Source organism: Anopheles merus, chromosome X, assembly GCF_017562075.2.
Source record: "Anopheles merus strain MAF chromosome X, AmerM5.1, whole genome shotgun sequence".
Classification (NCBI taxonomy): Eukaryota; Metazoa; Arthropoda; class Insecta; order Diptera; family Culicidae; genus Anopheles; species Anopheles merus.
In genome coordinates this window covers 13,390,136-13,413,516 of record NC_054081.1, presented here as the reverse complement: position 1 = coordinate 13,413,516, position 23,381 = coordinate 13,390,136, and the positions used below count along the sequence as shown (strand labels likewise).

General features: G+C 51.3%; 1 protein-coding gene across 1 annotated transcript; it reads left to right on the top strand.

Annotated features, from left to right (window-relative positions):
• Positions 1 to 9,612: 9,612 nt before the first annotated feature.
• Positions 9,613 to 21,724, top strand: LOC121595514 (RNA polymerase II degradation factor 1-like). The gene is made up of 3 exons (XM_041919551.1): positions 9,613 to 9,845; positions 11,121 to 11,651; positions 19,044 to 21,724. The coding sequence occupies exons 2-3, from the start codon at positions 11,634 to 11,636 to the stop codon at positions 20,844 to 20,846; spliced, it is 1,821 nt and encodes a 606-aa protein (XP_041775485.1). The 5' UTR covers positions 9,613 to 9,845; positions 11,121 to 11,633; the 3' UTR covers positions 20,847 to 21,724.
• The last annotated feature ends 1,657 nt before the right edge of the window (positions 21,725 to 23,381 follow it).

The window sequence follows — 23,381 nt, the reverse complement described above, 5'->3', positions numbered from 1 at the left end:
ACATTGCAAGAAAAGGATAGCAATATAATGATGAGTTGTAATACGCCATCTATTGATCAAACCAATGAAGCTGTGGAGCTTTCATTTTTTTCTATGGATATTCAATTTTCCAGTCGTTTAAGCTTAATCTGTGGCGCTTGGGAAGAATCTCGAAAGCATCAAGAATTTAAAATATCTCGATTCACGAATCTCTAGAGAATATCAAGGGATTCATACACATCCAAAGATTCATAGAGTTTGTGCTTCTTATTATTCTTCTGCTTGACGTAACATCCTACGTGGTCATGCCAGTCTATACAGGCTTTTGAGATTTCTAGGGAAGTATAACCACAACAAGGATTGTTTATTTTTAAATATGGGATGATGGTCCATGAGAAGCGTGCATGTTTTAGATGGAATCTTGCAAATTCAACATTTTGAAAATCAAACATTTCTAAAGGTTCATAAATCCCACCCAAGCGCCACAGATTAAGCTTAAACGACTGGAAAATTGAATATCCATAGGAAAAAAATGAAAGCTTCACAGCTTCATTGGTTTGATCAATAGATGGCGTATTACAACTCATCATTATATTGCTATCCTTTTCTTGCAATGTGTTTCGACAAGTTTCATCTTATAATGACCTATATAGCCTTCTAACTTTCTGAGCAAAATCTATATGAATGGTCGTGTGGTCAGATACGTGGGTATCAACACCAACGACCATTTCTCAAATTTCACTTGCTTCAGTACTGGTGGTTTCTGTTGGAGTTTAGTATTTAAACAATCGTATCGCCGTTCTAGTTCTAGCGATGCATAACTTCAATGCGAAACCATACAACAGTACAGAGGAAATGAGAAAGCTCTCCTCCAAGCGAGGAAGCTCCACAGGTTGGGTATCCCACAAACAGATGGCGCCACCAGCTTTTTTGCTATTTTTAGAATGCATGAGTCGTTTTGCCGTCTGCTAAACGAAGTCTTTCTATATTCCGTTTAGGTAGAGAATTTGAGGCGTTTAGAAGCCGTTTAGTGGTCGTTTAGTGGATTTGTGGCACTTGGGCAGGAGATATATGAATATTAATTGATATGTGAATATTTTTGATTAATGGATCTTTGAAGATTCATTTATTTTTCGAGATTCATGAATCTTTGGAGATTCATGTATCTTTCGAGATTCGAGAATCCTTGTAGAGTCGATTTGGGATTCGAATAACTTATCTCTGAAAATTTATATGAATGATTCACGAAAGATTCATGAAACCCAACAATATTTTGCTCCCGAGTAGATTTTTACTGTCATAGTCAATAAATTGAATTACTTGAGATTACTAGATAGAGCGAATAGTAGACAGTTAAGTTTAAAGTATTTGATTATTACAAAAAAAATACCTCAACGTCTGCTAAAAAACTGCTTTGTCATTAAAATATGTTTGTCCATTAAAATATTTGTGTCCAGGGTTCCTAAACCAATTCATGAAATGTTCTCTTCAAAAATGCTTATAACCGCTCTTGATATTTATTTATAATAAACCTTTTACCTTTTCAATCGAATCAATTTTGGATGAAAGGTGGAATCCAAGCGTAAAAGTGTTTAACAAAAAAAATAAAATAAATAAATTGATGAGGACATTCACCATACCACAGACCACTCGAAAGCCAATCCTCTCGATGCGTGCTGGTTGCATACTCGCCAGGCGCATTTAGCAAATCGCTTCACGATTGGAACGGTGCAGTGAAACGGCCAAGGAATGAAAAAAAAACGCGAAAAAGAAACAAAACCGATCTTCCTTTCACTATCGTCATCGGTACCGAAACAAAACAAACATGCGAAAGAAACGATTTAAGCGGGAAGGGTAACAGCATTTTAGCAGACAACGACACCTCCCAGGTGGAACTAATTGGACAGCGGGGAAGGACGGTAACGAGTTGGTAACCCGTCGTCGTTATCGGTACCCAGTTCGGTCTCTTACCCTCTCGCTAGTTTTACATCATTCGACCGCCTCGCAGCCAGACTGACCTGGCGGAGTGCATCGGCGTCCGATGGCATCACACATGGCCCCACAGGTGTCTAACGCATCGTGTTGCATGGCTTCACGGCAGCAATTAACACAAGGGCTGGCCCGCTCGCGCAAACAGGACGCTCGCGCAAACTTATTGTATTTCCTTAACAGGTAGCTTCAGGGTGTGGGTGTGTGCTTTTTTTTTGGTAAAAGTGGGTTGCTTGTTTGTTTGTTGTTTTTCGCTCGCCCATTGCCGATAAACTACTTTCGTTCGGGCGTGATTTGTGCAATTACGGAAATAATCAGCTGTTTAAGGTGGAGACTTATGCAAAAACCCAGCACTTCTTTCTGCTTGTTTTTTGGGTCTCTTTCACCCGCGGACATTGTGTGCGGCTGTTGTTACACTTATCGCTGCCGGGGGGCCAAAACCACACACACACGCGTGATCGGGGACTGGGGCACAAAATGAGAAATTGTTTATCCAACTGCAAGCAAAACCAGCACACCAAGAGAGAAATAAAAAAGCACAAAATAACACTAATTTCCCTACAATGTTTCGCACCAGCCTGTCCGTAATCAATCGCATTCCAATGCAGCCGAATCATTTCTCCATGCGAGGCCGAGGGAGGGAGAGTGCAGAAAGCCATGCAGCATTGCATCATGCGCAATGTAATCATACGCACACGGTACGGCGGTTGAGAGAGGCCTCAATTTTGTTTTAAATTCTTTCCTTTCCAGGCCTAGGCGCGTACATTGAAAGATCGCCTTTTGCTCCAATCGCGCGTGCCATGTGGCGTGTGTGGGTCACACAAACAACAGCCACCACGAAAATAAATCGGGGCCGAAACACGCCGAAACGCTCTAGATCGGTGCGCAACAGACGATGCACCGTTGGCAAAGTGCATTGGGCAGCCGCAGCAATCGACCCGAGCGTCGTGTGGCCTTCAGCAGGCCAGAAAGGATGTCAGGCGTGAGGTGCGCAGAACGCAGAAGGGCAATAAAGGATTCACATAAACATAAACGCGCGCCCGCGCGCGTAAAGACCTTTCAGGAGTGAGGGTGGAGAAAGTTGGACGGTGACAACGGTGCGTGTGTGTGTGTGTGGGTTTTTTTGGTTCGTTTGTTGCAGCTCGCGCACGTACGGGTCACGTTTGCGCAACTTTAAAAGTCCGATTGCGTATTGCTGCGTGCGGCCTGGTGCACGTGCTCTACATTGCCGCGTTATAAGTGCGTCTCGCGTGCGTGCATGTGTGTGTGTGGTTGCGCAGGGGGCAGGCAGGCAAATCCATTCGAAATCGAAAGTGCTCGGCCTGCTTGCTGAGGCTGGGCACGGATGTCGGTCGGGCCTATCAACGACCTGCCGCACACGCTCCGTATCGCTTGCGATCTGCGTTCCGATCGCAATATTTCGCTTGTCTTGAATTCATGCACACACACACACCCTTGTGGTGTTAACAAAAATGGGAGGGTGAGCGGGGGAGCGGCACCACGATGCGACGGTTTGCTAAAGATGGCAATGAAACCCGCCCGTAAGGCAAATCAAATAAACCATCAGCACCGAATGCCCGTGTACTAGCCCGCGGGGCAAAGCGTACCTCGCCACCGACACGCTGCTGTGTGACTGTGTGGTTTTTATCCCCCCCCTCCCTTCTCCTCTTTCACCCCTTTTTAGGGACACATCACTTTACAAATCACAGCCTCGGATTGGGCCCCGATGAGCGATGGCCTGCGCGCAACAATCCGTTTTTCTGCTTTAATTTACACGACCGGGGCCGAAATTGGTTCAAAGTGCGTTATCAAACGAGTTCCGAGTTGGCCTAAGCCGACCTGTGAAGTGAGGCACCGAGCCCCACCGAGATTGGCTACCTTAGCGGCCGTACGTGCGGCCTTCGCGGGGCAGCCTGGAGGTCTGGAAAAATCGGTTCGCCCGATGTTGAAATCGGTGCACGCATGCCGTTGCGAGGCGGTTAACGGAGACGGCGGCAAAACGATTTTCCCACTCGATTTCTTCCGAGGGTCTTCCCCGATTCTACACACGATTGTTTTTGTTTTTTTTTTATTACTTGGTCGAAAATTTTTGGAACCATGTTCTGGTGTGGCCACCGCTTGACAGGTGTCAAATCAGTCACAGCGGCGCATTTCACGGGAGCGGTGACATTGCACGAGCCGAAACACAATCCAATCTACCAGCTTGGATACTCTCGTTGGTGGGTTCTTGTGGGGGCTTTTTTTTCTCTATCACTCCCGATGTTTGTATCCACCGCAAAGCTTTTGCGCAATAGCGCTGGTGCCCTCCGCGTACACCCAGGCCCGAGGGGAAGGTGTGGAATGCGTACGTCAACCAAATTCATTGCGATTAGTCGAAGTCGATCGGCGGCTGGGTGGTGCGCCCGATGGTTTGGACGAACCGGAGCGTGCGTAATCGCGTGGCACGGTATGTGTGTGTGCACGAGGACGATGATTGCGGCACTTGCCAGGTGATACCCGCAGAGGAGGATGGCAGCGTCAAAACAAGTGCTGTTGCTCTTTACATAATATGTGTTTTCTAGGCGGCGTTAGGCAAAGACGTACAGGGACCTGACTGTTCGGTATGTCGGTGACTAAGACAAGCGGCTGATGTTGGCGAGAAAAACGTTAAAGAGAAGATTTAGATTGAATTACACTACCAGAAACACAACAAAATCCAACAATATAAGCTATAATAAGTATAGATGACTTTGGGATATAGTAGACTTCACTGCAGCTTCAATATCATCCAAAAGACTAACCAAATTTATTGACAACAACTCTTCAGTATGGAACTCTTCATCTAGCCCAGAGAAAAGAATTGTCAAAAAGTCCGAAAGAGAAGATCTTGCAGAAGGTAAAAATAAAGGACGAAGAATGTTTTGACGATGTCGGCGAGAGGTGTAGAAAATGGCACAATAAAACAATGGTTGCTGGAGAATTAATAGGAGTTCCAGAGGAGTATGAGGGAAGATAACTCCAATAGTTGGAAGTCAACGAATAGCTGTTGGAACGTCAGTGTAGCTTGAACGAGTCCTAGGAGCTCAATTGCAATAAAATGTTTAGTTGATTTTAAATATTTGTGGATGTTTCGGAAGTATACAAAGGCAGCATAGACTGATGACTTCACGAATGTTTTGGAATTCCAGAAGGGTTTGGAAAAGAAGATTTCAGATGGTTCTAGATTATAGATTATCACTGCATGATATTGAACAGTATCAAAGAGTGTCTAGCTAAAGAAGCTTTTATTTTCAGAAAATTGATATCGGAAAAGGTTGGTAGGAGTTCCGAAGTAGTAGAATCTTCTGTTGTCTTCAAATATTTAAAAACCTTTTAGGAATTCTGTGGGGGTAGAATATTCTGTGTGGATTTCAAATGTGTGGATGTGTCATAAGCACCAAAAACTAATGTAATGTAGACTGATATCTTCAGAAATTTCCAAAGTTCCATAACAACACTTAGAGTATCTTAGAGAGGTTGGTTTGCGATTTTCCAATAACTGGCAGTATTTAGTCAAAGTAACAATTATTTCCCTAGAAATTCCAAAGGGAAAAGCTCGCTAGGAATTTCGTAAAAGCAAACATTTCTGTTGACATCGAATGTTTGCGAATATCACAAAAGCAACATAAAGGTAATATAGGATAGATTGATGACTTCACCAATGTGTCTGAGTTCCAAAAAAGTATATAAAAAAGGATATAGAATAGATTGAGATTATCGAAAATGTGTGGATGTCATTGAAGATTATCATAAATAAGCTCTGAAAATGGTCTAGCTCGATGATCTACCTGGTAGACTTGTCTGATAAAATTCAATAATGTGATTGAACTTGTAAAAGTAAACGAATTAAAAATCTTGAGCATTATCACGAACCTCGAATCTTGAGCATTTTGAAATATTTAATGAGCTATGGTTCAGAAAGAAGAGGTTTAAACGCTGTGATCTATTCTCGATGTATAAACCATAACGAAAAAAAGAGGATATTGAAGATAAAATCTAGCTCACATTCCACCACCTTTAACTCGCTGATTTCTTCCCCTTATTTCACCTCTTGTGGTTGCACTTCCCCGAAGATGTTAACGTTGTCATTTCCGCTTACCGAGCGGAGGGGAGATGTTTGGAAGGCCTCCCGAGCGAAAGGCGTTCACCACGGTCCGTTTGGTGCAATCGTCGCCCAGTTTTGCGGCTGGTGAATTGCAACCGGAACCAGTGCAGTCAGTCAACCGTGGTCAACCTGTCCACAACGGTGTGGACCGTGCTTACCGCTCCTCTTGCTTACCTCTCACCTAACTGGCGGTGTTACAGCGACATACACACCCACGAGGAAGGCATCCGCAAAGCAAAAAAAAAACAAACAAAAAAACAAAACACAGAAAAGCAACTCCTGGTAAAACACCGGGGCCATGCCAAAAAGCCGATATGTCCACCATGGCTGAGCAGCCCAATCGGAGGAAAGCTCATAAATTGTGCAGATAATGGCGGGCGTGTAAAATGCTAACAACCGAAAAGGAAAACTCTCTCTCTCTCTCTCTCTCTCTCTCTCTCTCTCTCTCTCTCTTTCGACACAGTGCGAGAAGCTAGGAAAAGCAGAGCCCTGTCCTAGGCCGTACGGCAAAGCTGGAAAGGCATGTGTGTTATGCATCTCCAGCAAGCGGTCGCTCTGCCTAACGATCGGACCGTTTCATAAACAATTGCCGAAAACAACAAAAGGCAGCAAAAAAACCTCCCCAAATGGACCTGTACGATATCGAAATTTGAAGCTTTCATCGTTTTCCGTTCCAGGCAGTTGAGTGTCGCGCTGCGGGGATGGAGGCGACCATTAAGCCACCAGCTTACCGATTCATGAGCACATGAGCTCATGAATGAAGAAAAATGAAAGCCCAAACTAAAAACATCGACGAATAGATTAGCGAAGCGGTAAAGGCGCTTGACAGCGCTGGGCTTTACGACAAAGAAAATCGTCCGAAATTATCCACCGCCTCTTTCCATCGCCCGGCCGTGACGAACCCGGCGCTGTGCGACGACCTTTTTGGGAAAACTGAACTCGCTCGGTGGAAGCGCAACAAAAAAAAGTGAATACATCTTTCGCGAAAGCAAACGCGCGGAGGAAGTCACGGGCTTGTAAACGGTTAACGGCGTCGTCGTCATATGTCGCTGGAAGCGTTCGACCATTTCGATGGCTTTGATGGGGTTGGGAATGAAAGTGAAATGTTTGCTGGCGCGTGCTGGTTAGCGTTAGCTCATCGCCTTACGCGTGCGTTGTTCGTTGGCTCGTGGAAAGTGATTTCCACGGAACGGTCGAACGAGGAAGCGAGCGTGCGATTGTGGCCGAGACACGCTCAAGGTTGCACGAACAAAGTGAAGGAAGCGTGGAGACTGTCTGCCCCCATCGAAACCATTCTAGATAGAGCAGTGGTCCGGTACCGCCCGGCTAGAATCGCAGAATCGGGAGGGTGGCCTGCGTATCTCTGCCCAATCAAATGCTCAGCGATGCGAAAAAAAAACGCAAAATGCTACTAATGATGATGAACGGAAACGGTGGACCCCGGTTGGGGCTTGAGTGACTTGTGGAATTTGCTGTAAATTATTTTTCTTCCTTCTCGAAACTACAAACTCCACAACAGTCCATTGTAAGAGCGAGTGCATTAATTCCGTGTGCGCTTCCCAGCCCCGCTGTGTAACGCGTGTACCATCCATCATGCTATCATGATTGATTGGAAATCAATAAATAAAAGCCACACTAATCGTAAGCACCTCCATCAAAGCGATAAAAGTAAACAAAGATCCGACGCGGGACAGTGTCCACCGGGGGATGGTAGTATGCAATAAAAAAAACATGCGCTTTTGTTTGAACCGATCCGGACATAATTACAATCCCACCTCCGAGCGTGAACCCCCAGTCGGACTTCTCAGAGGAGCTTCGCATGACCATAGCCAGAGGAAAGACACACTCTGCACTCAGGAGCCACAAGAGGTGCAAAAGGCTTAGCGCGCTCGCAGATCTCGCCCGATCTCTGCGCTTGAGCTTGACTTTGACTAATTAATGGACGGCGTAGTAAACTGATGTCGAGGTGTGTTCTGTGCGCATCGTTGCCAGCAGCCCCTGTCCGCCGCCCGAGTGAACGGCGCACAGTGAGGAAGAGCCATTGAAGCAGGATGTTGTGAAGTTGGGGCCTCCTCTGATAGGGGCAGTTTTGGAGAAGGGCCGGACCAGTGGTGCCGGATCCATTTTGGGGTAGAATTGAAATGTCACTGTCGAGGTCACTCGAGGCTGCTTAGTGGCGAGGGGCTCGAAATCGGCTTATAATGAGAGATAAAAATATCCCCCAACATAAAGCGAACGGCTGTGTTTCAGTCTCGGTGGAGGACACGAATGATCCGAGTGTTTGCGGGATATTGGGAGGCTCTAGAGCTCCTAAAGAGGTTAGGCTCAAACACTTTCGTTGCGCTTGTACGGTGAGGTGTCATCCCATACGTAACGGCGAGCAGAATTTCGCTCCAGTATGTATATGCTGAGTACGATCCTTTCCTTCTGTCCGAGGCCGAAGATTTAGCGAACCTTGCCCGCGTCCGCTCTCGGGAAGGTTCGATTGGTGTCGTCGGCTCGAGCCCGCACCGAACTGTCTACGCTCTCACCCTTACCAGCAAACCTGGTTGGGGCTAACGTATTACTTGCCCGCTGTTGAATTCCCGAACATCTCGCACAGAATATTCGTGCCCAGCTTAGCCACACTCTGCGAGTTGAGCGATCTCGCCTAGCTTGGGTGTTGCGAAAAGTCACCACCGGATCTCTCTGCAAACGCGCACGGCCTTTAATTTTCCAGTCTAGATCTTGCCGTCTCTTGGAGTTTCGGTAGGTTCTGGAACCGGTTTGCAAGAAATTTTGCACGCCTCCTTCTCTCTGTACACTCTAGACACTCTAGGTCGTTGTGTGCGGTGTGAAGATACGATTTCCCGCCAGCAGATCATCTGAGAGCTGATCGCAGAAACCTCCAAACGTGAGACCCTAGAAGTGCATCCCGCGAGGCCCGAAAAGAAAAGCAAAAAGCACAACAAGAGCGCAGGGTCGCAGGGAAACTTTTTGCAGCACCCACCCCAATGGCAGGACAGTTCCACGGTGTGTGTGTGGAGTTTTGCGGCGCATATGGGCTGTGTGGGTACCGCCGCGATCCGCTTCTTTCATCTGTCAACTCCAAGAGTGTTGCCTCCCGAAACGGTTCGTTCTCCTCCCAGTGTTTCGCCCACTTGCTACAAAAGCCACAGCTGGGTACCGTACAGTTCGAACCGTCCCCTCACCGTCATCCCCTTTCCCACCCCCTTTGGCTTACTATACCCTGGGATCACGACATTTTGTCCGCACGGGTCTCTCTGTTTCGCACGCTCTTTCTTGTCCACTTCTCGCTCTCGCTCGGGCCCCAGTTGCTCTCACACCCCTCCGTGTGGAAGGGTGGTTTAAGCGTCGTTTCTCCATCCCCCACCCCGTTCAGCCGTCCGTCCGTCTCGATCATCAAGGGGTAGACCCCTCCCCCCCATCACAACCCACCGATCCCCAGATCCGCCCCAGGTGCGGTGGCTTTATTCCCCTCCTGCAGCGCATTCGCGCGTCCGCTGCGAGGGCTTCGGGGCGGGTGAATGTTATAAAATACAGTGGCGCTGGTAGCGTTCGATACCATTTTGCAAAGACACGTTCCCCAGTGCAGACTAGGGGCCCGGAGCCCGAACAACCACAACAACTAAAAAACATACCTCCGAACGAACCCAAACCAAAACACTACACCATAGCGAACCGATCCAGAGGTCTTCCGAGTGTTCGGTAGTTCCTTCACCGTCCGATCCCGTGCCAGCGTCCAGTGTGCAGTGTAAGTGTGGTGTGAATATGTGCTTCAAAGACAATTGGCACTCTGTGCTTTATTGGAACTGCAAAAAACGGATCTTGCGAGTTTAGTTACGAATACAGTGCTTGTGGAGTTCGGAAACCACATGAAGATTCACACGAACTTCCCGCTGGGAGGTGATGTGTGGGAGTAGGCTGAGGACACTAGGGAAAAACCTCTCCAGAAGAAATGACAGAGATCGGGTCATTCGTCGTGAAGATCTCTTAGGGTTTAGGATCGATCGCCCTAAGAGATCAACAACCTCAAAGATCTTTTAGATTCTAAAACGTGTGATGGTTGAGTTACCTTTTCCTCTTCAAAGTCCTGTTCAAACGTTCGTATCTGCGTGTTTGTTTGTGTGTGTGTGTGAATATGTTTCTCGGTGTATGTGCACCCCCGAAGTCATGTGTGTGTATAGTCAACGTTGTTGTACGTCGTATTACCATCACACGCCATCCTGCTTCCACGATAAAATGCCAACCGGCCAACTCCACTGGCAAGAGAGCACCGTCTCTTTTCTGCCAGGCGGGCGCACCATCAACACACAGCTTCTGTGAACTTTCAAAATCGGGGAGAATCCCACCGACCGGTGGAGGGGAATGGGGATGGTCTTTGATTTGTCTTTGGTCTCCAGCTCCGGCATCGGGAAAATTGAACTGGAACGGAATGGAAGTAGAAAGTAAAAGTACCGCTCCAGCACCCTCCACCCTCCCCCTCCACTCCCCGAGTGGGGTGCACTGACGGAATGAGGGAGAAAAAGAAGAAAAAAAAATACACACACACAACAACAAAGCGTCCGCGAACGGGAAAAGTGGCCACGCGTGCCCGGAATTGAAATGCTGGTCCCCGTTCAGGGGTTTGGATTCTAGTTTGTTCGGGGCGGGTTGCCGACGATCGGCAGCCATCCTAAATTTCACTTTTATTGATGCGCCGGCTCGAAGCGGATCCAAATGTAGAGCCAGCCATAGATGGCCACACTTTTTGGGCGGATTTTTAGAAAGTTGGGTGCCCTTCCAGATTTTTGCCCATCCCGAAGTCTTCAGCCCTTGAAATACGTTTAAAGATTCGATTTTTAGTTTATGTCAATAGTAATCTGGACGCTTCATTTGCATACTACACGATCAGCATTTTTCTTTCGCTCGTAAAAAAACCTGCAGAGAGGTACACCGTATCCGTGTATCCCCCATATACATTTTAGCTCTGTCAAATGTCTGCTCTAATCCAACTCTTGTTTTCCTGTCCCTTTTTTCTTTTCCACAGTGCAAATTACGGCAAGCGTAATCGACGTGTGCGCATTTGCGTGTTTGAGTAGTGAGTCGGACCTTTGTGGAGGCGAGAGTGTGAGTGTGTGTGTGTGTGTCTGAGTGCGGAAGTAACGCGCGAACAGCACCAGCCGTTTTTACATGCAACACTAGAGCGTAGAACTAGAGCGGAGAAAGAGAGCGTGTGTGACTGTGTGCGCGCGCACACACACTCGGTTGTGTGTTTGTTTTTTTTTTGTTTACCTCGGTGCACGCTTCCTAGTGTAAAGGCGAGTGTTCCGCAAAGCAAACTCTATCCCGGAAAGCGTACGGTGGAGGTGTGTGAGACCAGACGAGAGAGTCTGTTGAACCTGCCCGAAAGATAAGCCTTTCCCACACGATCAAATCGATCTGCGCGCACACATCCGGCCACACGGAAGAAGCGATCATCTATCAGCCCCAGGGAGTCCCAGGAGAAAGGAATAGTAGAGAGTAGTAACCTACTACACAAAAAAACACACACAACGACACAATGCGTTTGCAAGGAACGGTAAGTAAAAACACACAACACGACCCAACCAACAGTTCAGTGTGTGAGGGGAGATACATTATCTTTCTCTCGTGCGCTTGAACTCTTATACCTAATATATTCCGTACTTAGATTTGAACTCGCACAAGCGACGATTGCCACGCGGGGCATCTAGCGGTGAGCGATGGGACCATGGCGATAGAGCGGACAGTGTGTCGTTAAAAGCTCTATATCAATGAAAGTACCGATCACTCCCCGTGCGCACAGGTTTCGTTCTCCTTGAGCGCCCTGGAACGACTTTCTCGTGCGATAAGCGCAAGATTATGCCAAGGACGCGCGAAACTAGATCTGGTAGGCTCCTTTCACTCAGGTGGGTCATTTCTTCTCCATTATCGAGCGTTCGCGCGTGTGTTTCAAAGAAAGGAAAACAACGGCAACAACTCGAGGGGGCCCCTGTGGGCAAGTGGCACAGTTTCAACCGAGACTTGCCGGGCCCGAGCACGCCAACAGCAGCACCTTCATCGCTCTGCCTCCGCTGGTCACACACGCGGACAGGGGTTGTTGTTGTTGCTCCGCATGCCGCCCCGCGATTCGCGATGCAACCGGGCCGAGAATAACAAGAGCAGACCACCTCTTCTCTCCTCCCTCACCCCACCGCTTTTTGCATCCAAACAAGTAAACTAGTTTTTTGGACCTCCCCGTCTTTCGCACGAGTATGGAGTGATATCGACCACTTTGCCGTCGCCGTTAATTGCCGCACTTCTTTATGTAACTTATGCTTTGATTCGGCTCTCTTTCCCCTCTCGGTCGGTCCGGCATGCCTTATTCGATCGATGGCAATTGCATCATACAATTGCGTGCCATGACGCAAGCCACTTCCCACCTTTTCCACCCGCCTTACCCGGGGCAAGAGTATAAGCGGGTGGATGTGTTTTAGTTTGTTGTACTTTTACTACATCCCACTACATTACAGCGGTCGTCCGCTAAGTAGGGTAATAAAGCGGGGTTTTGCATTAAACTTTCGAGGGTTTTTAGCTACACAGCTACTGTTGAGGTTCTTTACCGTTCGATCTGCTCCGAAAATGGTAGACAGAAGCGAATATTTCGGACATCTTTCTAGCCAATCCAAAGTTTGGTTTGATGAACACGTACACTTAGGTGAAGCTGATGATCAGCTTGCGCTTAGCCCTCTCTGTAGAAGCCGGGGTAATAAGAGCATCGTAGAAAAACTCCCCCCAAAACTGAGTGTCTGAGTCTGAAGGACAGCGGTATGAGAGGAAAAAAAAACATGGCTAGCAGGCGGCCGGGTTCGCACATTTCTTCACGCGGCTGACCTTTGCCGCCGTGAAGATGCTCCCTGTCAGATTCTATCTGGAGGTCTCCCACACCGGACGCCCCGGGGCAGGTGGGCTGCGTGGCGATCGCCAACCAAATGCCGACAAATTCGGCACCGTGAGAACCCGTCGGTTACACGGTTGGTGGGCCGGCTAATACCTGTCAACTGCTCGGTGACGATAACATATGCGCGGCGCGATATGTGAGACATTGTCTCTCGGGCATCCCTTGCACTGTACCGTTTGCCTGCAAAGGGGAATGTGGACCGTGGCACAGAGCGGATGCAATCAGCATCTTGATTGCGATTGCCCTGCGACACATGGCGATGAAGATGGGCCGACAAAGCGAAGCAAAACAGATAACCCAAACAAAATACACACACACACACAGCTGACACCGTGACAGTGCTGGGAGGTGCGGTAACGGGGGGATCACAGCCACTACAAGCGCTTGTACAAGTGCACCCTCACGTGCGGGAGTAGTAGGGGGGAATGGATCCGACCAAAGCCTTCGAAACCCGTGAGAATATGTTGTACAGTTTGGCGCGACCCGCTCGCAGAGCTCGCTGGCGCTTCTTCCCACAGTATAACGCAGCATAAAAAAAGCATAATATGCCGTGGCGAAGGTGTGTGTCACTTTTGCTTCGAGAGAGAGCGAGAGAGAGAGAGAAAGAAAAAGCGGGTAGGAGAAGCGTTGTAATGATGTGATGAGAACGGATCATCGGCAGGCGCACCAGCAGCCAATAATGGCATCGTTGTTGCGCGAGACATCGACCGACCCGTTCCCTTCAGGTGCCGCAGGTTCACGTGCACCGACCGCACCGAGTGGCTGTGGTCGCTGTGGTTAAGACCATGAGATGGGCTCCCCCTTCGGATCGAAGCACTCCCCCAAAACTCACCCCAAGCAGGGCTCGAAGATGACAACCGAGCACACAAAACGCACATGTTATTAAATCAAAGATGGACTCACACCACTCGTCTGTGTGACTGTGTGACACGGGGCAGCGTGTGTGTGTGTGCAAAAGTGAAGGTTTTCCATCGGAGAGACGAACGCTTGGCGCACCGAAGACATTCCGCATTGGGCACCGGGCGAAAAGGAAGGCAACCTGCGTTCAACGAACTTTTAGCCGTAAGATAATTATGCCGAAAAACAAGGATACCGAGTGGGGATGCGGGGGCGAACTTTTCGGGCAGCCGCCAAGCAGCACGGTCGCTTAAAACCGTTTGATCGATCGATCGTAGCGTAGAGCGGATGATGCGGGTTATTAGGACCGAGTGCGAATAGTTTTCGATCGTGCCCTGCTTATCTCCAGCTTGTGAAGGCGAAAAAAGTTTGAGGCAATGCGAGAAGGAGATGGAGAGAGAGAGAGAGAGAGAGAGAGAGAGAGAGAGCAGAGCCTCGCTAGCCGTTGCGTGATCGAGTCGTGCTCGGGAGCCGATCCCGAAATAGCCTCTCGCGACGCTCGAATTCCTCTTTTGTGCGCGGGTGTCACATCCTCCAGGTGGCTTTATTGTAAGCGTCACTAGAGCAAGAACCATAGACGCTCGAAAATGTTTCTAAGTGTGTGTGTGTGTGTGGGAGCTACACTTTCGTGCTTGAATTAGAGGCTGCATGAATGCTGAATAAGCGCGCGGGCGTTACGTAACGCTTTAGCCGTGATGTAGTGCGCGCTTGTTCATTCGAGCTCGTGTCCTGCCATCTTCATATGGGAACGGTTTGTACGTGTGCAAACCGGAATGTGTGAATGTGTGAAGACGAGTGGCAAAAAAAATGAAGCCATTAGCTCATAACTCACAGGCACACGCGGCGACAAAAGAAAGATTTTCGAACTGTTTTGCAGCCGTTATGGCGGCCGGTTGGGTCTAGCAAAACAGGTCGAAAAACAAGTATTGCACGCTCACGCTCATACACACGATTGTGTGTATCTCTGTGTGCGTTTGTGTTGTCCGTTCGAGATTCGGCGTCCCACGCGGCCCGCTTATCTTGCCCAATCGCATCTATTGCTTTTGTCCGCCAAGGTTCGCAGAATTTGGGCAATGGGCGACCAAAATGGAGGCGCGAATTTGTGTTCGGGAAAATTCTCATTCCCCCCCCCCTCTCCAACCCCCTAAAACAAAGGGTCAGTTACCCGACCGCAACTACAAGGGGTCGCACCTACGGCGAGGCGTCGGATGTGTGAACGTCTTTGTGCGTTGGCCTTGCAGGCGCGTTTCGCTGCTGCGTTCCCATGGTTTTTGGGATGCAATTAGGTGGTTTTCGCAAACGCGCTTCACTCTGAAGGCCCGCGCAAGATGTACGCCCGGAATGCGTTGCCGTAATTTTGTGTGCAGCAGTTATGTGGCTTACAGTGGCAAACCGAGCTACATTTTCCCGCGTGTGGGCAGCCGGAAATGCTGTGAGCAGCAACCGAATCGCGGTGTGGCGCTGTGACGCACTTGAACATTCCCTTCGCGGGCGCTTTGCGGCAGAAACACGTTTCGCATGCAGCCTTTGGTGCGGTGAGTTGGAACGAGTTTCCACGGTTTTGTTGTTGCAGCAGCACAGCAACCTGCATTACCGTCCCGGGAGGGCATGCGTGTGGGAGAAAAAAAAAAAACAGGGCGCATCTTTCTGATTACTTCCAGCACAGCACACAAAACCCACCCCCAGGGATCAGCCATTATCGCATCCGCCTCGGACTTGACCGTGAAGATCGCGAAAAGGGAAAGTATTTCACACGGGCTGCAAACGCACGGTCGTTAAGCGGCGGGAGGTAGCGTAACCTCGGCTGCGGTGAGAGGCAATGAGGTTTTTTCCTCCTCACATCCCCCTCTCCCTTCGTTTCCGCTCAGCCCAACAAGCACGCTAACGAAGAAGCGCGTACAATGCCCGCGCGAGTAACGGGACACGCGTAACGGACGGACCTGCAGTGGTAGTGCTTTGAAAGTGAATCTTGACAGACGGCAGCAAGCAACGGTCATCGAGCAATGTGTCCACTACCTGCAGCGTGTTTGTTTGTGTTTGTTTGTCGCCTTTAAAGGCCGCCAGCAGCAGTGAACTCGATCGAAATGGAGCAAGCAAATGAACGATTGCGTGGTTACCTCGCACATTTGCTGCCGAGAAATTGGACGCCTCTTTTTGTGCGTCTTTGTTTTGCCCACTTTTTGACGGCCGCCATCTTTGCCGCATCTGCACCGGCGTGTGCAGCAGACAGCTCCGATGGTTTTTGGAGCGTTACGGTCTCGTAAAGGTCTGCCCGTATGCGGATCGATTTTCAAGCCCGATGTGCGGATCTGCGTCAGCGGTCACCCTTTCAATCTGGGGCAGCTGGACATTCTTAGCCTCCTCTCCTTTGTGGACGTGGTGGATGTGAAATGTCAAGGACCATGCGGACCATGCATGGGGTGTTCTTGGGGTCGAAAGCCGTTCGGGCCGGAGAAGCACGGACGGAATTTGTTTGGTTGATGGGCTCCACACACAAACACACACACACAGCCATACACAATTGATTGTTTCGGTGCACAAATTACCGTGCCAACGAAGGATGGGGAGCTGAGGGGTGAGGGTTGCAAGCAAGCAAGATTTACTGCGGTAGAGCGGTAGAGCGGTAGAGCGTTCGGATGGGGAGTAGGGTGAGTCGGCTTTTAATTACCGTTCCAGCAGCCGTTTGCAGGAATATTATTGAACTGCTCGGGAGTTCCCTCTCCCAATACCCTCCACCCACAAGGACGCCATCTTGATTTACCACCAGGTTGGGTGTACGACATCTCCCGGGGTGCACGACAAACGGCCGAACGGCGATAAATCTTGAGCAAAACAAAAGCAACCAATCCAATCGGTTGGTGCACGGTTTTTCGGCCGACGGCGAACCTTTTTGGCAGGGCAGCACCGACCCGCGCACACGGCGCATACCGAGCACGACGTTCGCCAAATTTGTTGGCGCTTGGGGTTCTAGAGTGCTCCCCAGCCGCTTGCCTGTTGTTTGCCGGGGCATAAACCACTTTATGGGCTACCGGACCTCGGCTGCTGGACCGCTGCCAGCCCTCGTTGCGCACGAGCTGGATGGAAAATTCAATTAAAAACTGCCTCCCCCGTCCTGCCCTCCTCCACTGCTTGCTGCCATTGGTGTGAGGCGCTGCATTAGGCCTAATTTAAATTGTGTTCCTCCCTTTTGGGGGCGAACGGGGGAAGGGATCATAAAAATCGAATCCCAAATTGCTGCCGTCGAGACGCCCGATGCGCCCGGGATGAATGCTCGTAAAGATGGATTGTTAATAATGTTTCGCATTTTGCTGCCGCGCCGATGAAGGTATGCGTGAAGGAGCTGCAGTTTGCCAGGTTCCGTAACATGACGTGCAATGACTGGAAGGATGGAAATGGGTGCCGGAAAGTCACCCAGAAGCAAAAGGCAATAATCGTAGCCGACCGAGAAGGCATTCCAATCGCTCCCTCCTCCCCCATTCCCGTAGAGCTCCAAATCGATAGTGCCAGAGCAATAAAATCACAATCGTCGCTGCAAATCGTTCTACCGATGCTTGGAATTGGAGTCCGCTCTCCTTCCTTCCACCACAATCATCCTTTCGCTCCTTCCTGGCTGGCAGGAGGGAAGTCATTGACGTACGAGCACTCCGATGCCGGAATCCGGAAGCAAAACCCCCCTCCGGCGCAAGGGAGGCACAAAGAAAGGAAGCGAACACGCGCGCCCTGTGTACTAATCTCCGCAGCGCAGCGAGCGAGCGGAGACGGGGAAAGGTGTATAAACGAGGCGGGCGGGCACTTTGCAGCGGTGGTGGCATTCATCTCCATTAGTTCGATCGCTCAGGCTGCATAATTGCACCCCGAGCGCTTGCGAGCAGTTGCTGACAGCAGCAGCAGCAGCAGCAACCACTTCAGCAACAGCAGCATGACGGGGACCGTTTTTGTGCCGCAAAAGGCAACGCTTGCTATTAAGTCGCAACAGCCCATTAGCACTCGTAGCTCACCCACCCCCGTTTCTCTTCCCGTACCGTCACGGGGAGCCGTTTAATTCGCTTCAGTCACCCTTTTGTTTAGCCGTATTCCATTTTCCTCTGCTTTTTCCTGCCCCGGTTTCCCCATCGAAAGTGCCCGCCACCATCCAGCACGTGTGTTTGATTTATTAATGAAAAGCAATTTCCACGGCAGCGCCGCGTACTAAAACACTTTTTCCCTTGTTACTAGACGTCAGCGAATGGTTGAAGTTTTCCTTGTACTCTTTGTACCTTCTATGGGTTGCGGGAGAGGAAGAAAAAAAAAACCGCCACACCAACGAAGCCCCCAACGAGTGAGGTGATTATTGCTGTCATGAACCACAATTTTCTCAAAGCGCGAAGGAAGACGGTGAGCAACAACGGGAAAAGCGGGGGGTGGGGGGGGGGGGAATTTGCATTTTCTTTCTTTGCATCCTGAGCTGAAGATGCGGCCCCCGGTTGGGAGTGTGTTTTTGCTCCCACACATTGCATCGCTCCCTCTCTCTACCCGCAGGGGCGATAAATTTCCATTTTCACTTTCTGTCCGTCGCCGGCCGGTTCGCTTGATGCAGGAAGTTAAATTTTAATTACGTTTGACGTTCCCCGTTTTCCCCCGCACGTTTGCCGTTGGTTCGCTTTGTTTTCGCAAGCGGTGAAATGCAAACGAACTAATAAAAACGATCAAGCCCGTCGCACGGAACGGACGAGCGTTGCGGTAATAAAGATTTATTTTAAGACACTCTATTACACGCCCGTTTTTTTTTCTTTCTTTGTAATGCGCGGCCCATTGAGCTGTTGAGGCAAACCCTTTCAGTGCGATAGAATAATTGTTTAAAACCATTTCTGCACCCACGCAACGGCGATCGTGAAAGGCGTCGGAGCGGTGGGATGAATATAAATTGCTCTTTTAACGCTGTGAAACGAGTGCAACCAGATAGAGCCATGCGTAGCGCTGGAGCGCTGCGTCACGGTGGTTCCGCGTTCTATTCTCGCGCGCGCTTGCTTGTGATATTGTGTGTAATATGTCCCATTCTATTTTTCTTCTGCAGTATGCAAGTGTCCCTCTTATTAACTCTTCTCTTCCCGCTTCTCCTCCTCCGTTTCTTCACAGTGGTTAACGTTGGCGTTCGGTTTGGTGGTGCTGGTGGCGTCCGGTGACGCACAGACCCGCCGACTGCGCGTTCGACCGCGCGTCCTAGCCGCCCCGTCCAGCGCCGAGTACGTGGACAGTGCGGAGGACGCCCAGCAAGACAACCGGCAGTACTATGCCGCGCCCCAGCGCGCCCAGGAGCGGCTTGGCGATGTGGTGCTGGTAGCGTCCTCGGACGAGGACTACGGTGGCGGCCAGTACGGTGCACCGGTGGCGGCTGCCCGGCCCCGTGCCGACCAACAGCAGTACCAGCGGCCGGCGGCCAAGAGCACAACGGCCGCCCCGGTAGCCGCCCGCCAGAAGGCGCCGGCCAGCGAGTCTCGCGCCCCGCCGGTACAGACGATCCGCAACTACAGCAAGGTGAACGATGACGGCTCGTTCACGTTCGGGTACGAGGCGGCCGACGGTTCGTTCAAGGAGGAGACGCGCGGCACGGACTGCGTGGTGCGCGGCAAGTACGGCTACATCGACCCGGACGGTAACAAGCGCGAGTTCACGTACGTGTCCGGCAACCCGTGCGACCCGAACAACCCGGACGGCAGCGAGGAGGAGGAGAGCGACCGGGCCGAGGGCGGCCAGGAAGACTCGAACGAGAACGTGCCCCAGAACTACCCGGTGCGCCGTCCGGTGCCCGTCGCCCGCCCGACACCGGCCGCCCCGGTCCGCCACCACTCGACGCCGGCTCCGGCACCGCGCCCCACCACCACCGTCTTCCAGAACGACTACCAGGACCGCCAGCGCCAGGAGCAGCAGTCGGCCGATGCCGAGGAGGAGGTGCAGATCGGCCAGCGCGGCTCGCCGCCCCGGCCGGCCGCCCGTCCCTTCGCCGGTGCCGTCACGACCACGCAGCGCCCGCGCGTCCAGATCGTCAGCACGACGCCCAGCCCCACGCCCACCATCTTCCACAGTCCGGCCGCGCCGGCCGCGCCCCAGACCGTCCTGCCGGTGAACATTACGCCCAAGCCGGTGTACCGCGTCTCGCCCCTCCCAACGCAGCCGACGCTCGCCCCCACCACCTACCGGCCGACCTCCTCGCCCAGCACCCGCGGCCCGACCGGGTCGATCGATTTCGAGGCCGAGTTCAAGCGCTTCCAGGCCGACAACAAGCTGCCGAGCCCGCTGACTCCGTCCACCGCACCGAGCGGCGGCGGCGCCCCCAAGCCGACCGGTTCGCCGTTCGGCCGCCCCGGACCGCAGCTGGCCGCCGGCAACCCGATCTACCAGTCGCAGCTCATCTTCGACCCGGCCTCCGGCCAGTACGACACCGCCCTGTACCAGCAGCTGCCCCAGAGCGACGGCGACTTCCAGCTGAACCACCGCATCCAACCGTACGTGGCAGGACCGCAGCAGCATCAGCACCATCAGCCGCAGCCGCAGCAGCAGCAGCAGCAGCATCCGGGTGCCGGCCAGCTCGTGACGCTCGAGCAGCTGCAGCAGCAGTCGCCACTGTACCGGGCCCAGCCCAGCCCCCGGCCGGCGACCGTCCAGATCCCGCAGCAGCTCTACCAGAAGCAGCAGAACGAGCTGCAGTTCATCAACAGCCAGCAGCTGTTCGCCCAGCAGCTCGAGCTGCAGCAGAGCCAGCTGCGGGCCGACCGGCTCGAGGCGGCCAAGAAAGTGACGGTCGGCGGACCGCCGATGCACCGCTTCCAGCCCCAGCCCCAGCCCCAGCAGCAGTACTACTTCATCCAGCCCCAGGGTCCGCCCCAGGGCGCCCCCGGCCAGATCGACGCGTTCCTGCGGGGTCACAACATTGAGTACTGAGCAGGGGTTTTCGCCGTAGGCCGAAGCAACGCAGCGTTTCTCTTTTGTTTTTGCTACTAATGTATGTGTGTGTGTGTGTGTGCGCGCTCGTGTTGTTTTTTTATTATTATTTTATTTTCTCCCCACTACCATTGCCTCTCCGCAACATTCGCGAAGCCATTCCAAGGTATTGCTGTACCTTTCATTGATTACTCACTCACAGTTTCGTACCCATTCAGCTTCAGTGTTTATTTATCGACTTCTGCTTGCTTTCCTCCACTGTACTCCTTACTCTTTCTTCTTTCTCTTTTTCTTGCATCTTCTGTGTACTTGCTGTATCTGTTGTAATTGTTTTATTTATTTCTTTCCCTTCCCTTTTCCACATTAGCGTACATTCATTCGTTTCCTTTTGTGTTGCTCTCTGTCTATATCTGTTGCTTTTCTTCCTTTTCCCCCCAAGCACACTACACCACGCGTTCCTCTCTTTCTCTCAAGGACGCCTGCACCACCACGTGGTTTCCATGACTACTTCCCGCTAACGTTTGATTTTCTGCTAAGTGAGACAAGTACGCGTAAGACTATTTTTACCCTACGTTAAGGACATTAAAGAATTTAGCTCTATATTGCTCACGATACCCCTTACTGCGCAACACGGACTGCGCCCGCCGGGCAGCAGGCGTCGGCCACAAGTTCGGCCGAGGTAAAACTCAAAACACGAAACAAACCAACCCGCATGGGGCGAGCCGAGCTTGCGGGCAGGATCAGTTGTCGCTCGAAAAGTGCTCGAAAACTGCTCGAACGCTAGACCCTTCGGGTTAACCGGTGTAACGCGCAGCAAGCAAAGATAACCGACGACAGTACAGTAATGATATGAATAAAGAAAAACAAAAATCGTTCGAAACAAACCGTTCGCCTACGGAGACTAGTGAAAGAAACGCATTGGAGGCAGCACAATCGAATCGGCCGTGTGCAGTCGGACGCACCCAGCGTCCGCGGCTACGGCCTTGGTGGTTTGTGGCCAGCTCGCGCCAAAAAAAAAAGGCGAGGGGGAACGGGCAATTTTCTTCCACGACTTTTGTATGCAAGCATGCAACGCCCGCGAGTCACACTCGAGCCGGATTGGATGGGCGTTGGCACAAAAAGACCGGCAACAGAAGAAGAAGGAAGGTGCGAGTGGGCGGCAGTACCTTGGGTTGACCTTTGCGTTGGAGTGTCTTGCTGCTGCGGGCGCTTCGGCTTCGGCTTTGGACTTGGCTGCGGCTTTCGAGTGCTTCAAGTGCGCTCCCCCATCTAGGCCGGCGTAACGGTTGCGCTTTGTAACAAGAATGTAATAAATTTGTCGCTCCCGCGGTGCAAAGGTGACCCAGTGCGCGGCTGCACTTTGGAGGTCGTTAAAAATGGCGACCATGATGGCGAAGCGTTGGCAATGAGTCACCCGGGCGGGCGGGCAGGCTGGCTGGCCGCAGCATGGTTAATTTCAGTGCGGAATGCGCCCGTCCAATCGCTCGCCGCCCCCGTCCGGGTGTGTGACAGCTGGTTCGGGAGCGGAATTTATTAGAAAGGCGTGCGCCCGCGGTCGCTGGGTGACTAATGTGGCGAAGAATTCGATCCAGGCCCCGGCCCCCGGTGATAATAATGGGTTTTAGGGCACCCTTCCAAGGCCGTTCCGACGGGTCCGTAACCGAGCGCACTGAAAGCGAAACCGGATTCGGAGCGAAACCGTTGCGCCACCGGTAAGAGATAGTACCGTTGTCGTAGTAAGTGGTGGATTAGTAGTAGAACGTGACGTGTGTTTGTGTCTGCGTGTTTACTTGCTTGCGATAACATCTCGTCTCCTTAGGTAACTGCTCGATTCTGGAGGCTGCTGCTGCTGGCAGCGCCCGCCACGTTCGAAAGGAGTGAAGGCATTCGGACACTATCACACATGGGCAGAAGAAAAACTCATTCATCATGTCGCGAAGGTCAACGGTACTGAATTCACCCGTGCGTCTGCTGACGCTGGGTCGCCCGATTCGGGTGTCTCAACTACGTGCCAACCTGTTTTGTTTTTTTTTTTTTTCGGGGCGGCGTGCTATTGAAAACGGCTCAGGGCTTAATTCGAAGCGCGACCTTAGACCCGCGAACGGGTGACCATCAAACTCACTTACATTTCGGTGGCCAAACTTACCCCCCCCCCCCCTTCCTTTTCAGTCTCTTTCTCCTGCAAGCGCACCCGGTGAAGCTTCTGCACGTGTTTGGCATTGCCGCGCTGCCCGAGGGGAGTCATCCGTCAGTTGGATCTTTGTATCGCGCTCGTGTGTGTAGCCGCCTGCAAGCAAGAGCTTGAAGCAGGAGGTAGCTCAAAAAGTAGATCATTATCGTCGAGCGCACCAACAAAAATAACAAGAAATAAAGGAACAAGCCCCACCGGTTCAAGCGGTGCTTGCGGGCATATGTCGTTTATGGGGCAAGGATATGTGCAGCGTTACGAAATAGCGGCTCGAAACAGAAACGGTTTGCTCGGATTTTCAGTAAGTTCCTAGTAGAAGCGGGTCTGAGAGCGACGCATTCGACTGC